The following is a 15,967-nucleotide window of genomic DNA, read 5'->3' on the forward strand; positions in this document are numbered from 1 at the left end:
TCGACATGTCAATGGCTGTGAACAAAGAGACACTTGTAAATAACTCATGAAAGAATAAAGTTACGTTGAAACCAAGCACACCATTGTTTTTCTTGTGACATTACCAATAAGTTTGATGTGTCACATGGCCCTCTTCCTATTGAAAAAGCAAAAGTTGTATCCAAGATGGCCGACTTCTAAATGGCCACCATGGTCACCAGCCATCTTGAGGAGTTTGCCCCCTCACATATACTAATGTGCCACAAACAGGACTTTAATATCACCAACCATTCCCATGTTATTACGGTGTATCCATATAAATGGCCCACCCTGTATATTGGTTTCCAGGAAAAAATGCCATGCTTTTTTCAAATCCTAAAAATGAACATAAATAAAGAAAGACATATGTGAACCTTAAGGAAACTACAAAAGAAGGGGTTAAATGATATACAGTGGAACCCCGACTTATGAATACCCCGTTTCACAAAAAATTCAAGTTACGAAGGCACTGAACGGCAATATTTCTGCCCGTGTTAGGGCAAAATGCCTGAGTAACGAAATCCGCTGGCTGTGATTGGCTGAGCCTACAATGCCCACAATGCCTTCCGAATCATGTGACAAACCCTTGGCTTCCGTACTTGCGGTTCGCTGTTCCACTTTAACAACGTATTGTTGTTCTAGTTAGCAATTAGCCTATAGCCTATCGTTCAGCATCGCCTCACTCAAAACGCGCAATGGGTGCTTCGACTTACGAAAATTTTTGACTTACGAAAGACCCTCAGGAACGAATTAATTTCGTAAGTCGGGGTTCCACTGTATTAAATTATTTGGGTTCTCTAACATATCATTAATGTGAAATTTGGCATAACCAGCAAGGTAACTCTAAAATAGAAAGTGACAAGATTCAACAATAATACTGAAATACACTCTCACATACAAGTTGCCATCTAAATGAATCATGACATGTAAACAAACAGAAAACAACAGGTAATGCTGCAAAATAGACTTGTGACTAAATATAAATATTAGCAAGGTTTAAACATGAGAGAATTTTTGACTCCCATGTTGGATGAACATGCTGAACAAAATTTCAGGAATACCACGAGCACAAAACCTAGATTATGGAAAGAGGAAGGTATCCAGCTCTTCTTGGCTGCAAAAATAACAAAAGCACAACAGATAGAAAGAGATGCTGATATAACACACTCAAAGGAAAGGCATGTAAAAATGAACTGTTTGCAGAAGACAATGCAGACAAAAGCTCCATGCGCCCTTGTCTATTAGTGAATGGGGAAACACTCAGCTGAATAAAACTGAATTAACATTGCTCATAAACACATTATAGGGCTGGTCTTGGCAAACATATAGACCCAACCCATAACAGTGATATAAAGGCTGAAATGCATCCATGAATGCATGAAGCCAATTTTATGTCAATGTCAGTGTTGGCAACTTTCTTTGCATCTTGATGTGCAGTAGTTACACAGCAGAAAAAAGAAAGAAAAACCCAGAGAGCGCATGAAGTAAACACATATTTGACTCAATACCGAGACTGAAAAATACAAGCAAAATCAAAGCCTTAGCACTACTGATGCACCATGTGAGGTGATTTACATGATATTAGCATGCATTTGTGTGCATAATAGGGGAGCACTTTACATATCCTAACTCTAGGTGAATTGAGAATCTGTTGTAGTTTATAGTTCAGGGGAAAATTTAGCCACATTTGCAACAAGGTATTTATTACCATAATTCATGCTTAGAGTTACACTGTAAGAAAAAGTCCTAATATAAAAGTATTTTACCGTGTATTTTACAGTTTTGTTCTGTTCTTCTAGAATATCATTAAATTTACATAAATAGACTGTGATTTCACATTTCAAATGTAAATTAACGTAAAATCACCGTAATGTAATAAAACACAATTTTCTTGTTTTTTAAATGTATTTGTCTGTACATATGCATATTTAGATTGTTAAAATACATTCACAAATGTATCATGATTTCACAAATATTTGTCCGTTATTTGAAAGATTGAACTGTTAAATTCAAATGTAATGCTATGGAAAAATATATGAAATGATTCCTATAAACTTTTTTAACATCAAATAATTATTAATATTACTGCTATTTAGGGCGATCGTGGCTCAAGAGTTGGCAGTTCGCCTTGTAATCAGAAGGCTGCCGGTTCAAGCCCCGGCTCGGACACTCTCAGTCGTTGTGTCCTTGGTCAAGACTCTTCACCTACCACCTACTGGTGATGGCCAGAGGGGCCGATGGTGCGATATGGCAACCTCGCCTCTGTCAGTCTGTCCCAGGGCATGCAATCCATTATTATTTAAACCAACTGTTAACTGTATATTTCTGTACATTTAAGTATTATTATTCATATTGCCACATTCATTGACCTTGTTTATAGGTAATTTCATTGTTTAATCACCTTAAAATGTTCCTAATTTAATGTTTAAAAGCACTTGAAAAAGGCAAAATCCCATGTAAAATTAGCGCAACAAACTCTATTTTCATTACTGAAAATAACCGTATTTTTATGAGAAAGTTATTTTCTGTTATTTTCTGGTATTATTTTGGCGCCCCAGCTGCCGGAATATTACTGTTTTTCGAAGATTTTTTTTAACAGTGTATAAAAAGGAAGTATTTAAACTTCAGTATGTGTAACCAGCCATGAGTGAAAGCGATGGTTTTAAGTGAATAGATATGTGTTTATATGTCTTTTTGTCAAATTAATTTATACATTTGGCAACAAGGAAAGGAAAAACAGGCCTATATTTTCCATTGCAAATAAAGAGAGAGCACATAAAGGTCCCACCTAGGCTGGAGGGAAAAGCAGCTCATGGCTCTGCGCTCACTTTGCAGTGTGTAAAGATATTGTCAATCTGAAAAATCTAAAGACATTCATAAAGCTTCTGACACAGTACTTGAGTCAGACAGAGTGAGGCATCCAGACAAAACAATATGAGAAAAAATGAGATTCTTACACTCATCATTTCTATGTATGCAGGAAGCATTTTATTGCTTATAAATCAAATATTTAACTGTATGTTTTAGGCTGCTAGGTCTTTCTTTAAGTTGACCTAAAACACACTGACAACGCAGATCTTGAGTTATAGTGGAATGTGTATCAATCGGAAGGCTGTGTTATTACAAGTGCCTCAGGTACTGTGGATATAAAAAGTCTACACACTCCTGTTAAAGTACAAGGTTTTGTGACACAGTAAAAATCTAATATTTTCAACTAGCTAAAAGCTATATTTTTAGTGGCCTCAAACCACTGTTCACTATTTTTCCCTGACCAGTGGGTGTGGTTTCCACAATACTGCAAACTGGCCCTCGTCTCTGACAGTAATTATATTCATTTGAAATCCTTTATATATCACATCATGCCCTTTTTTAAAAAAATCAGCATGTTCATTTTTGACAATTTAGGAAGAGTTGTTAAAAAACAACAACTTTATTTTACAAATATTGTAAAAATTTAAAAGCAATCATACATTATTTGTCTTTTAAATAACTGAAAATTATCACACAACTCTCTGAAATCTGTATGTAACAAACAGAAAATAAACAAATAACAAACAGAAACAAGACAGTTATGTGTTGTCTGAGCTGATACCTGTAATGGCTTCTCACGCTGCTGTAGGTTATCAGTTAAATTGGCAAAGCATGAAAAGGAAGTTAGGCACTATCATTCACACCAGGTGAAACTTGGAGAAGTAGATACATAATCTATTACGAGCTGAATTCTGTATTTATTGCAAAGCAGCAGGGACCAGTGTCTCCTAAGCTCATCTCACTTGAAAATAGCGACAGCTTTCCCTAATATTCTTGGCAGAGGAACACTAGCTGATATCTCATGACTGCTTGTCATTCTCTAGGATTTGGGGAACTCTTTGAAATTAATGTTGTGACTGTTATTCAAGCCGGTTTCAATAGCTGGGGATTGGATCCGCCAAGCCCTCCACCTTTGAGTGTCACCTGAAAAGTTTAGTTATCTCAGTATTTTTCACAAGTGAGTGTAGGGTGAACTGGGAGATTGACAGATCGTTTGTACTGGCATGTTGTGCTGAAGCGAAAGCTGGATGTTAAAGTGAAGCTGTTGACTTACAGGTCAGTATACATTTCCACCCTCAACTATAGTCACTAGCTCTAGGTAGCGATTGTGTCAGTGGCTGGGAGGCAGGAACATGGGAGCAGATGAGGAACCAGGACTCTGCCCTCATGTGCAAAGACAGACACTCACTCGGATCATCACAGTTTGCAGAAGCAATTGCCAAAATTAGCTTCTTCCGAAAGGTGGCAGGGCTCAGCCTTAGAGACAGGTGGAGGAGCTTGGTCATTCGATAGGGCCTCAAAGTAGAGGCACACAACCTTCATCTGGCTAAGATGCCTTCTGGGTACCTCATAGGTGAGATGTTCCACTGAGAACAGACCCCAGGCGAGACTCAGGACACTCTAGAGAGATTATTTCTCTTGGTTGGCTTAAAAACATCTTTATATACCACTGGATGAGCCAATGGATGGATGGATATTACTCAAGCAGTTCCTGTATTGACGAATCTGTAATGTTCTGTTTCTAACTCTTAAAAAAGAGAATAATAAAACAAGCGCATGAACGCTTAAGCAGTTATAAATCAGAATATCAGCTCAAACGCGTGAGGCAGATGTGGCTGATTTGCATTAAAGCCCAGACAGTTATGATACGATGAGTCATCTGAAGCTTCTGCGTGGCCATATTAATATATTTGAGATCTAGGAGCTCTTTAGCATTTCAAGATTGAAATGTTTTATTGATATGCAGAACCTGTTTTTTCCTATCTTTTTTTTTTTTAAATCTAATTTGTTCTTTTGTAGTTCATTATATCCTCTTCTGGCTGTTGCTTTGGTTACTTTGGGACATTAGTAGTAGAAAAATAGGAAAAATCTATTCTGTGTGATGACTTTTACTTTTTACTTCAGATGTATGATGGTCAGACTTGTATTTAAATGGACTTAAGTGACATCTTTTGCAACAGGGAGAAAAGGTCATCTTTAAAAGCGTTTCTTGTTATATGTGTGACTTTAGCATGTATATTATACCACTGCAGAAATGATCAATATCAAAATTGGGTTTTAGTTTCTGTTTACACCAAATATCACTGTTGTCTCATCTAGTGGACTTCTTATCATCATCTTTAAAGCTCAGTGCTCTGCCCTTTGACTCAGCAAACAACAAAGACTCTCCCCACCTCACAGCTCCAACAGGCCACAGGAGAGTGTCACTCTTTGAAAGAAGAGAAAAACAGACTTCTCTCCTGTGTGTCACTAAAATCATGACGCCCTCTCTCATATGAGCAATAATGCTCGTATGTGTTTTCCTGTTTGGAATTAGAGTTCTTTATTTTTGGTTGTGCTTCCTGATTCACTGTAAATTAAATGCTTCCAGCATTAAATAACTGGTGTTGAGAGATAAACTCTAATCCTGTTATTTTGAGACAGTTTGAAAAAGTTGTTTTTTGTTGTTTTTGATTAACTTGCTTTAGCTTGCGGCTTTGCTTGTCTGGACTGTATGAAGGTCACGAGCCTGCCACCTGCCTTTTACCATGCCAACAGTCCCGCCAATCAAAAACTCATTTGCCTTTGGCTCTGACATACATGTTGATCTGTGATGAATTACCTTAGTATGCACTGTAGACTGTTTCAGTCTGTGTGCTATGTGTCACCAGTGAGCCTTATTTTAATCAAGGTCAGTGTGCTGTCTAATTAAAGAAGGTCTTTCTAATTAATTGCATTATGAACAGCTGAAAGGAGAAGGCCCTCAAGACAGAGAGGTGTTGCTCCATGTTCTCATCTGTTGAGGTGACACTAATTGGTCTGGATTTGCAACCTGGCAGAGATGTACAAGGGCTCTAAATGAACTAATATCAGTTATTTCAGGGGACAGGCAGCTTAGTGAAGGCGCTTTCAGGCATCTAAAGAGTTCCTTACTCACCTGTCAAATAAAACCATCAGCAATTTCATTAAAGGTATTATTAGTGTGTTCTTTTTAATCAGAACTCTAGAGCGGCTCTTCCTCAACCTCCTCCGACCACAGGTACAACATGCCCAGGACCCACTACAGTTCGCCTACAAGGCGGGTGTCGGAGTGGAGGATGCCATCCTGTACCTCCTGCATAGAGCCCACTCACACCTGGATGGGGGAAAAGGCACGGTCAGGATCCTGTTTCTTGACTTTTCCAGTGCCTTTAATACCATCCGGCCCTGTCTGCTTCAGGAAAAACTGAACAGGATGGAGGTGGACCCCTGCCTGGTCGCTTGGATCTCCGACTACCTCACCGACAGGCCACAGTACGTCAGGCTGAAGGACATCACGTCTGACACTGTGGTCAGCAGCACAGGAGCACCACAGGGAACTGTGCTGTCCCCACTTCTCTTCACCCTGTACACCTCTGACTTCTGCTACAACTCTGAATTATGCCACATTCAGAAGTTTGCAGACGACACAGCCATCATGGGGTGTATCTGGAATGATCAGGAAGAGGAGTACAGAAGTCTGGTGAGGAACTTTGTCGCATGGAGTCACACAAACCACCTGCAACTCAACACCTCAAAGACTAAGGAACTGGTTGTGGACTTTGGGAGGTCCAGAGCAGGTCCACTGCCGGTTCAGATAGAGGGGGAGGAGGTGGAGGTGGTCAACAAGTACAAGTACCTCGGGCTGTGGGTGGACAACAAACTGGACTGGTCATGCAACACAGAGCACCTGTATAAAAAAGCCCAAAGCCGACTGTACTTCCTCAGGAGGCTGAGGTCTTTTAACATCTGCAGGAAGCTCCTGAGGATGTTTTACCAGTCGGTGGTTGCTGGAGTACTTTTCTATGCTGTGGTGTGCTGGGGGAGCAGCACAGCAAAGAAGGACTCATCCAGGCTGGAAAAACTGATCAGGAAGGCTGGCTCTGTGGTCGGCATGAAGCTGGACACTCTGGTGACAGTGGCAGAGAAAAGGACACTAAAGAAACTGCTGGACATTATGGACAATGCTGGGCATCCTCTGCACACGGCCATAAACAACCAGAAGAGCCTGTTCAGTGACAGGTTGCTTCTCCCCAAGACAAGAACCAACAGACTTAAAAACTCCTTTGTCCCACACGCCATCAGACTGTTTAACTCCTCTCTGGAGGGGAGAGGGAGGGGAAACAGGAGGACAAAGGAGGGGGGAACAACTAAGCTGTAGTGCCTCTTCACCTCACTGCGCAATTACCTTTGTGCAATACTTTTTGTTAATAGTCAACGGTGCAATAGACTCCATACTTGAAATGTGCAATCCACTTGTATTTTTATTTTTATTTTATTCCTATTTATTCTATTTATCCCCTTTGTATATTTTTATCTATATGTGTCTTTGTATTTATATATGTGTGTGTATATATATATATATATATATATATATATATATATATAATATTCTGTAACTCTATAACTTCTGTCGGTGCTGTGCTTATTTGGAACCGAATTTCCCAGAGGAACCCACCCGAGGGATTAATAAAGTTTTTATCTTATCTTATCTTAGAAGTCCATAAAGAGGTGGTAAATATGGATCGAAAACCCACATATCCATCTTTTCTTCAGTGTGGTGAGTAAATGCAGTGTTTTACTCATCAGATCTTGAGTATCATCCATTTAAATCTTGAACAATATTTTTTTGTGTGTGGTACTTTTAGATTAGAGACAGCCATCTTTCATTTATATATTTTGATAATACAACCAAGGTTGCTTTGAAATCATTAAAAAACATCTCTTCATTCTACCCCTACTTTCTATCTGTAGTTTAAATGTCATTAAATGTCCTCTGCTTCCCACGTTCCAGCATTTCTCTCTGAAATATGAATTTAGTAGAAGAGATTTGCACCTATGGCAGCAAATGCAGTATAAATAACTAAGAGAAGGTGCGGCAGGCACATTTAAAAACGTGACCTTTGTGACAACAGCCTCAATCACAGAGTTACAGTACAACGTGACTCACCACAATTTGTGCATAAGGGGAAACAGATGTGTTTGCCATGGCTTCGCATTTTATTTTCACTGTGTAAAAACAATTTCTTGTTATTTATTAAGCACTTAAAAACAGTTTGCCATCGCGCCATCCACATTGTGACTTTTCCCAAACAGACAGGCTAGAAATACAGTGACTCTGTTTTGTAGTTGGTGGTTTCAGTGAAAAGGTATGTGCGTGTGTGTCTGTGTGTGTGCGTGTGTGGTCTGCTCAGATTAAAGCCTGTCAGAAAGCCTTAAGATCAAAGCCTTTGTGGACCACAAATCTGATCTGTCACTGGAAAAGCCACACAATTTTGTCTCTTCCATCTTAGAGATAGAGAGAAAAGTCACTCAGCTGTTATTTTTCACTCTGTAGGTTTTCAAGTTATGAAATGTGCCATTAAGGCTGTATAAGAGCATCATTGTCCTGTTGTTACTTGTTGTTACCTCTACATTTAATCACAGTGTTGCACAACCAACTGCAACAAATACTATGATTGCTCATATTTTTATTTAAATCAATGTTGCCATGTGTAATTCTTGAAAAAACTCAAAAATTTCAAGTCTGTAAAATAAATCATTATCAGAGAAACTGACTTCATGTTGTAAAGCGGACTCGCTGATTTCATCGAATTTAACTGGCTAAGCAACAAAACTGCAGCATCGTTACTAGAAACATGCTAGCAGGCTAAGCACTGTCAAACATATAGCACAGCTTACGATCGAGGGCTTCTCTCAATGCTTACACTTACAACTACTATGATGCTGGGAGGAAACAATTAGCAGGGTCCCAGTTGCTTATCAGCATCCAGTTATCCTGCACCAGCCCTCTATAGTACTTCTACATGGCTAACAGTTTACCGAAGCACCTTTTTATTTGAAATGCTAGCCCACCCCGTCCATTTTCAGCTTGTCAACAGACAGTAGCTTGATGGTGTGACAGTGATGGCTGTAGATGGACTTGTTTACTGGAAAAAGGCTCCCTGGAGGAAACAACACTTTATTTTAATAACTCCAGTTTCATTGAAATTGTCTAAGTGCTGTGGTGCTACATGAGCTAGAAGTTGTTCCACAGCATACACTACAAGTGCAGAAAGTTCATGTTTTTTACAGCAGTAACTGAGAGGCTAATAATAACCTAGTCAAAACACAGTGCTGAGCATTATTCCATCAGACTAATGAGTAGGCCCAGTAATGGCAGATCAATGATTACAGATGATTAGTGTTTCCGGGGATGGCCATGACTTCAGTCCCTGTAAGTTGTTGCTGCTTACTAACTTCAAGTCTCTCCCAAAAGGACGGACAGCTAAATAATGAAGGTCTACAATACAACAGCTGGAGCTGTGGATTTACTGGCTTAGAGGGTCTGATTCAGCATGCCTCGGGGTCTTCCAGCCTTAGTCAGAATGTCCTCCGGCTCTCTGAGGACGGCTGATGGAGCACCGACTCATTAACAGCACTGCAGATTTAGTCTTGTTAAGGGACCCTAATGGATAGATTTATCTCATTACATTTGGCACTTCATTGGATACACATACTGTTAGGAAAAGGCATGTGCACCAGCAGAAACACATTTGCACACGTCTACATACACACACGCCTGCGCACACTGTGTAATTGTATTTTTCACACAGTTCTTCACCAAGGTAGTGTAATGACAGAGCCCAGTATAATCAGAGATTATGCACTGCTCAAAAAAAATAAAGGGAACACTCGATCATCACGTATAACACAAAGTCATTATGTCAAGAACCATAAACCTTCGTGAATCAATTTCAGCCTTCTTTGATGCAAATGAAAGTGACAACAGGAGCTTATGAGAACCAACAACTAGAAGGGACTAGTTTAACAGGTGATAGTCAGAGACTATTGCTCTATCCATATCTGTCCACTAAAGGACCTCGTGGCATGCTCATGAATTCAGATTCTGAACTGCACAAGTAGGCAGCTGGAGGTCATTTTGCAGGGCTCTGACAGTGTTCCTCCATAAACAAAGGAGCAGATACAGCTTTTGCAGCTGGGTTGATGCCGTTCAATAGCCATCTCCAGCTTTCTTTGTGTAACAGACCATATCCTGGTCTGGTGTCTTTTCCATGCTCCTCAGACTGTGTTAGGAGATACAGCAAACAGTCTTGTGACAATACGTATAGCCGTGCCATTTCTGAAGAGCTGGACTACCCGTTTAACTTGAATTGGGTGCATCTACCTTTTAATGCTACCAGTAGTGACAAGGACACTGGAAAAAAGCAAACCCAGAGAATAATCAGTCAGTAGGCATGAGGAGAATGTAATGGTCTGTGGCCACCACCTGCAAAATCATTCCCGTTTTAGGGGGTATCTTTTCGTGCCTTCTTCAGTGCACATGTTGTCACTTTCATTTGCACTAAAATAGGTGAAATGGATTCACAATGGTTCATTCCTGACTAGACAGACTGATATTCCTGTGGTTTAACTGACATTGTGTTACTAAGAAACATGGGGAAAACATCAGAAGACTGTTAAAATAGCCTCTCAACCTGAGAGGTCCAAGAGCTACTACACTAAAACTCTGTTATGCTCATTTTACTTAAATAACAAATACATATTATTACAAATAATTATTAGTGTTATAAGTAAGGTACAAATAAACGGAAAAATTCTTTCTTGCACTTGATGTTGACATTAGAATGTGAAAAAATTGAAAATGCTTCACACAGTGAATACATTAAAAATATGTTTACAGTTTTAGATTTCAGTTTGTGGACACTTGCTTTTTTGCATGGTGTGTCTGGGAAAGAGGGAAATGGGTTTGTACCGCAAATATACAAGACAGATATTTTTCATGATGACACGAGAGGAAAAGCGAGGAGATCAGCAAACTCCCACACAAACAACAGGGATATGTAACAAATTACATCTCAGTGTTTAGCTGTTGCTGAGATATTTCAGTTTGAATTAAAATGAGGGCCTAACTGACCAACTGACACTGCCATTCCTATTAGCATTGTGTAAATATAATCCAGCGCAATACATCATGAGACATCAGATGTATCTGTTAATTAAACTCATTTTAAACAATTCAAGCATTTAAGACAAAGGGAGGCACCAGTGTAGGTTTCTATTCCAACAATACTGTCAGTTATTGTAGTTGCCAGGGATACATATAAATATAGGTTTTAATACTGGAAAGTAATTAAAATACTGTGAACATGTAGCTTTTCATTATTCATTCTTGCACTTCTCTTCACTATCATCGCTTTTCAAACAATGGAAAACAAAGGCTGCCTCGGGGCCTGGTACAAACTGCTTGAAGTGTTCTTTTTCCATTGGTATCAGCATTTCACAGCCATCCAGGATGGCCGTCTCTCTGCACTGCTGTTGTGGCTGAATAAAAGCAAGTGAACAGAATGAGCAGATAAAAGCCTGTTGTGTGTGTTTAAAGAAAATTGTGTGTGTGTAGATGTGTGCCAATGTGTTTCTCCTGGTGAAAATTCACTGGATCAATAACAAATACAGTGTGTTCTTGTTCAGCTTCAAAAATTTGATTGTGCCTTTTTTTGCACACTCTCTAAGACTAGTCTTTTAATTTGAAAATGCTGACAGGAACCTGACATTATCTGTTTCTCTTGAATTCTTTTTCTTGGGCATTCAATCAACAGACATATTATAAAGGCAATGAAAATTGGATTACTTCCGTATGCATTTAAAGTGCATCCATCCATCCCAGCTACCATAGTCCAAGACGCCGTGTACACCCTGGACAGGCCACCAGTCTGATGCAGGGCTAACACAGACAGACAGCCACTGGGACTCATATTCACACCTATGGGTAATTTAGATTAACTAATTAACCTAACCCGCACAAACACAGGGAGAACATGCAACCTCCACACAGAAAGGCCCCAGCCAGGTGTCTGCTTGCAGGAGTACCTGTATATGAGATGGTCTGTATATTTTAGCTACAGAAAATAACTAAACCCAGTCCCCTTTAACTATGAATGGTGTTGCAGTATGTCACGTCATAAGACTTCATTTGCAGTTAACATGTAACCACTGCACTATGGTCTATTCCATTCCATTTGTTGTTACTAGGCATGTGAAAATATCAGAATTTCCAAACTGTAGAATCAATAAAGGCCAGCTTATCTCATCTTCATTTACTGTTGTACTATTATTAATCATAATCCAGTGGTTACAATTTATAGTAACATACACATACACGCACACTAGAATATGAAGTAGCTGGAAAATATATGTTGGCACATTAAGCACAAGCTCTCTTAATTTTGAAAGCACTTTTGAATACTTCTGAAATGTGTTTTCAACATGTTTATGCTACTCCATCTTAAATAAAATATCGAAGTATTGTGTCTGGCAGAAAAAAGCTGTGTTTTCAATCCAAGTGATTTTATCATGCAACACGTGCACATTTTGGAAATACCATGCTATCATTTGGAGCACAGCACAGCTGTGTATGTAATAACTATTAAAATCTTATCCCTGTGTTTGTGAAGCGCAGAATTAACAATACTTGGATTTTTCAAATTACTCCAGGGGAGAAACTTGATGCTACTTTGGAAGTAGTGGCTACAAAATTACTAAGTGTATGATGTGGGAATGTAAAACTGTCAAGAGAGTCTAATTTGTGTTTTCATTCTGCAAAGTGACAGATGCACTTTAATTGCATATTGTAGTAATTCAATTTTCATTGCTTTTAATATCTGTCAGCAGGATTTAGTTTATATGAATGTTTGTTGAGTGAATGCCTAAAGAAAATGTAAGAGAAACAGATCATAGTGTTCATGCTTTTCACAGATTTCACATATCATATGCAGTACATGTAATATGTAATCATTAAAGGAACGACAAAAGGCAAAAGAATTTAAAGTGACATGTTCAACAACTTTTCAAAAATCAGTCATCAATCAGTCAGTTGATCATTAAATATTTTATATAATGTTTTGGCATCAATTATTAAATGTGTATCAAGTTGGTGCTTCAAGAAATACATGGACATAAAGTTAAAATTCAACATTAACAAGCAGTCAAACAGTCCATCCGGTAGGTGAATTGATTGATCTCTCCTACAGTAAACCTCTTTAGTGGCTATAGACATTATAGCACTGTAGTATAGAAAATACACATTTATAAACTATGATTAAAAAACAAACAAACAAGTTTTTAAAGCGATAAGAGAAAACAGACTAATTTATACATTTCATTTGCTCACATTTTACATTTTAAACTCTCTCTAAGCAGCTTTTGCAGAGCTGCACCTTGTGTGTTCTGCGGAAAGTTTACATTTTAATTCACTGACATTAATCGATGGAGAAATTCATTATTATCATGTGAGAGAAACTGACCATCATTTTATTTCAATGGATTTTGTATGCTATTGTTAAGTCATGACCCCAAAATTCAGATGCAACAGATGTAACATGCCTGAAAAAAATTATGAACGCAGTACTTTACAGTACCCCTTACACTGCTACAGCCACTTTGGCTCATAAAGACCATTTATTTAACCCTGAAACATGTAATGCTTCAGAGTATCACTTTTGCACAGAGGGCAGCAGATAGTGAATGTCTTAGAGACTGCATAGACATGAAGTTGTCTGTCTTCCAGGTGACACATTATGACACACAGTGCTGACAATGATGGAAGGAAGAAGCAAAATGACAGGCTGCAGTTTTAGAGGGGGGAAAATAGTGTTGGAATCACTCGCCAAGTCCAACTCACCATGTCAACCCCTTCAAACCTCACTTGTTGTTTCTGACATGAGTGATGATCAGCGGGGCTGAGTTTTTACCCCCATTAGTAGCACAAGGACTGAAGAAGGGAAATATCTTCTCTGTGAAGTTACATCCAGTAAAGGAGAAGATGCTAGCCCTCGTGTCCACATCATAAAAGGAAACCTGACCATCCTCATAATCAACAAACACCCCGATCTTTTCAGGTACCTCCGTCACATGAAGATTCACAGGAGGGTCTGTATTAGCTGTGAACTCATTTCCCTTTCTCAGCCAAATTGTCCAGTATCCATTCTTTGGACTCAGTCTTATATCCCCCCTCCTGTTGATGGATTGCTTTGCAACTCCTAAGTCCCACTGTGTTTTGTCTTTTACTTGAACCTCATAGTAAAATCTTCCTGAGGCGAAACCTTCTCTTGCCAAGACATTGTAAACACAATCAAACCTCTCTGGTTTGTTTGGGACACGCCTCCTTTGGGTTCCCCATGCGACTTGCTTCCCATCTTCAGAAATATAGAGATAAGAGTTTGCTGTGTCAGGATCCAGTGTCAGTTCCACAGCGTGCCGCCTGACTTCTTTAAAGTTGGGATCACAGAGCATTCTTATTTCTCTTGTGACTGTTGCCTCCAGCGAGGCCATAACTTCCTGCATTTTAAACGGATTACAGCTAAGAGTCACATCAGACCAGTCCTTTACTTGAGGTGGAATGATGGTAAGTGAAAGGTAACTTTCAAGGAATCTGAAGGGGTCGTCTGTGACTGAAATGTTGTCAAGCTGCTGGCTTTTCTGGGTTATTTGCATAATTTCACCCTTCAGTTCATTAATTAAGCCGTCTGCCTCTGCTTGCTTTTTTTTCTGCTTTGTCTCAATTACATCCGCTAGCTCAGCTTGGCCTCTTTTAATGTACTCCACCATAGCAGTCATGACATGTTCACTGCATGACAGTGCCTTCGCTGCATTATTTTTGTTAGCCTCCAGTGAGCGTTCAATTTCCCAAATTTTCTGCTGACGTTCATCGATCATCCTATTCGCGCCTTTTTTTTCTGATTCCAGCTGGTCTTTCCTCATTAGAGCCTCCTCCTCTAGAGTCACTATCTTATGCTGTTTATGGTCCCTGTCTTTGCAGGAATCACAGAGAAACATTTGATCCACGCTGCAAAACAAATCTAAAGGTTCACCGTGATCTTTGCAGATCCTGCTCTCCAGGTTTTCAACCGGGTGAATAAGCTTGTGTTTTTTTAAGGCCAAAACTTTCTGATGAGGCCCGAGATGTATTTGACAATAGGACGTCATACACACTAAGCAGGACTGCAAGGCTGGGCGCCTCGCCCCGGTGCAAAGGGTGCAGAGCACATTTCCATTTCCTGATTCTTCTGTGATATTAGTAGACTTTTCTTGAACTGATTTCTCGAACTTTGCTGCCATTTCAGCTATGAAATTATTAACCCGAAGCTTTGGTCTGATGTTAAACTCCTCTTTGCACAACGGACATGATATTAATGGATTTGAGGTGTCCCAGTAGCCTGTGATACAATCAAAACAGAAATTGTGCCCACAGGGAGTTGACACCGGTTTACTGAACACACTCAGACAGATGGAACAATGAAAATTCTCCTCAGCTATTAGACTTGCAGGAGAGGCCATGTCTAGAAGGAAAGATAGTGAAAGTCAGTAGAGTTTCAATATTAACTGTGAGATTACCAAGAAATTGTTTGTCTTTAAAATGTTTTTCTAACTATCTGACCACCTACCTAACCTATAAGACACGACCAAAAGACAAGAAACTTGGAAACGTAAAAAAAAATTGCAAAATTACCTGTTGTATCAAGACTTTACTCGACTTTCAGCAGCATAAAAGACCGTTAAAACTATGCAGCTCTTTTGTTCCTTTTAGTTTCTCTTTCACAGGTCACTCTGAGTCCACTCCCATTTCCTCATCTTCCTGTGACAAGTTAACCCATTGTGCGCACAAATATAAAGAGCATATAAATATATATATATATAAATATATAAATCCCTTGTACTTCTGTTTTTAGTGGTACAAATAATCAGCTTTTATTCTGTTTGGCATACTAGTAAGATATTTAGATAGGTGTGTACTTAGCTATGTGGGCGCATGATGTGGGCGTATGCTGCATGCGTCATCTCTCTCATATCTTGTTTCCGTGTTCACGGTTGTGTATTTGCAATAGTCTTTTCTGTGTAGATGTGAGCGCATGGTGCAGCTTCA

The 15,967-nt window shown here is 39.2% G+C and overlaps 1 protein-coding gene across 1 annotated transcript; it reads right to left on the reverse strand.

The window, feature by feature from the left end:
• Positions 1–10,661: 10,661 nt before the first annotated feature.
• LOC146392664 (E3 ubiquitin-protein ligase TRIM21-like) lies at positions 10,662–15,685 on the reverse strand. Its single transcript, XM_084951746.1, has 2 exons — positions 15,554–15,685; positions 10,662–15,383 (listed from the first exon to the last, which is right to left on the reverse strand). The coding sequence occupies exon 2, from the start codon at positions 15,379–15,381 to the stop codon at positions 13,747–13,749; it is 1,635 nt and encodes a 544-aa protein (XP_084807872.1). The 5' UTR covers positions 15,382–15,383; positions 15,554–15,685; the 3' UTR covers positions 10,662–13,746.
• Positions 15,686–15,967: the final 282 nt, after the last annotated feature.

Source organism: Perissodus microlepis, chromosome 2 (genome assembly GCF_051167445.1).
Source record: "Perissodus microlepis isolate ML-2025 ecotype Zambia chromosome 2, ASM5116744v1, whole genome shotgun sequence".
Taxonomy (NCBI): domain Eukaryota; kingdom Metazoa; phylum Chordata; class Actinopteri; order Cichliformes; family Cichlidae; genus Perissodus; species Perissodus microlepis.

What these genes read in the sequence shown, in the direction of transcription:
- LOC146392664 (XM_084951746.1), bottom strand. Translation starts at nt 15,381, where the DNA reads ATGGCCTCTCCTGCAAGTCTAATAGCTGAGGAGAATTTTCATTGTTCC.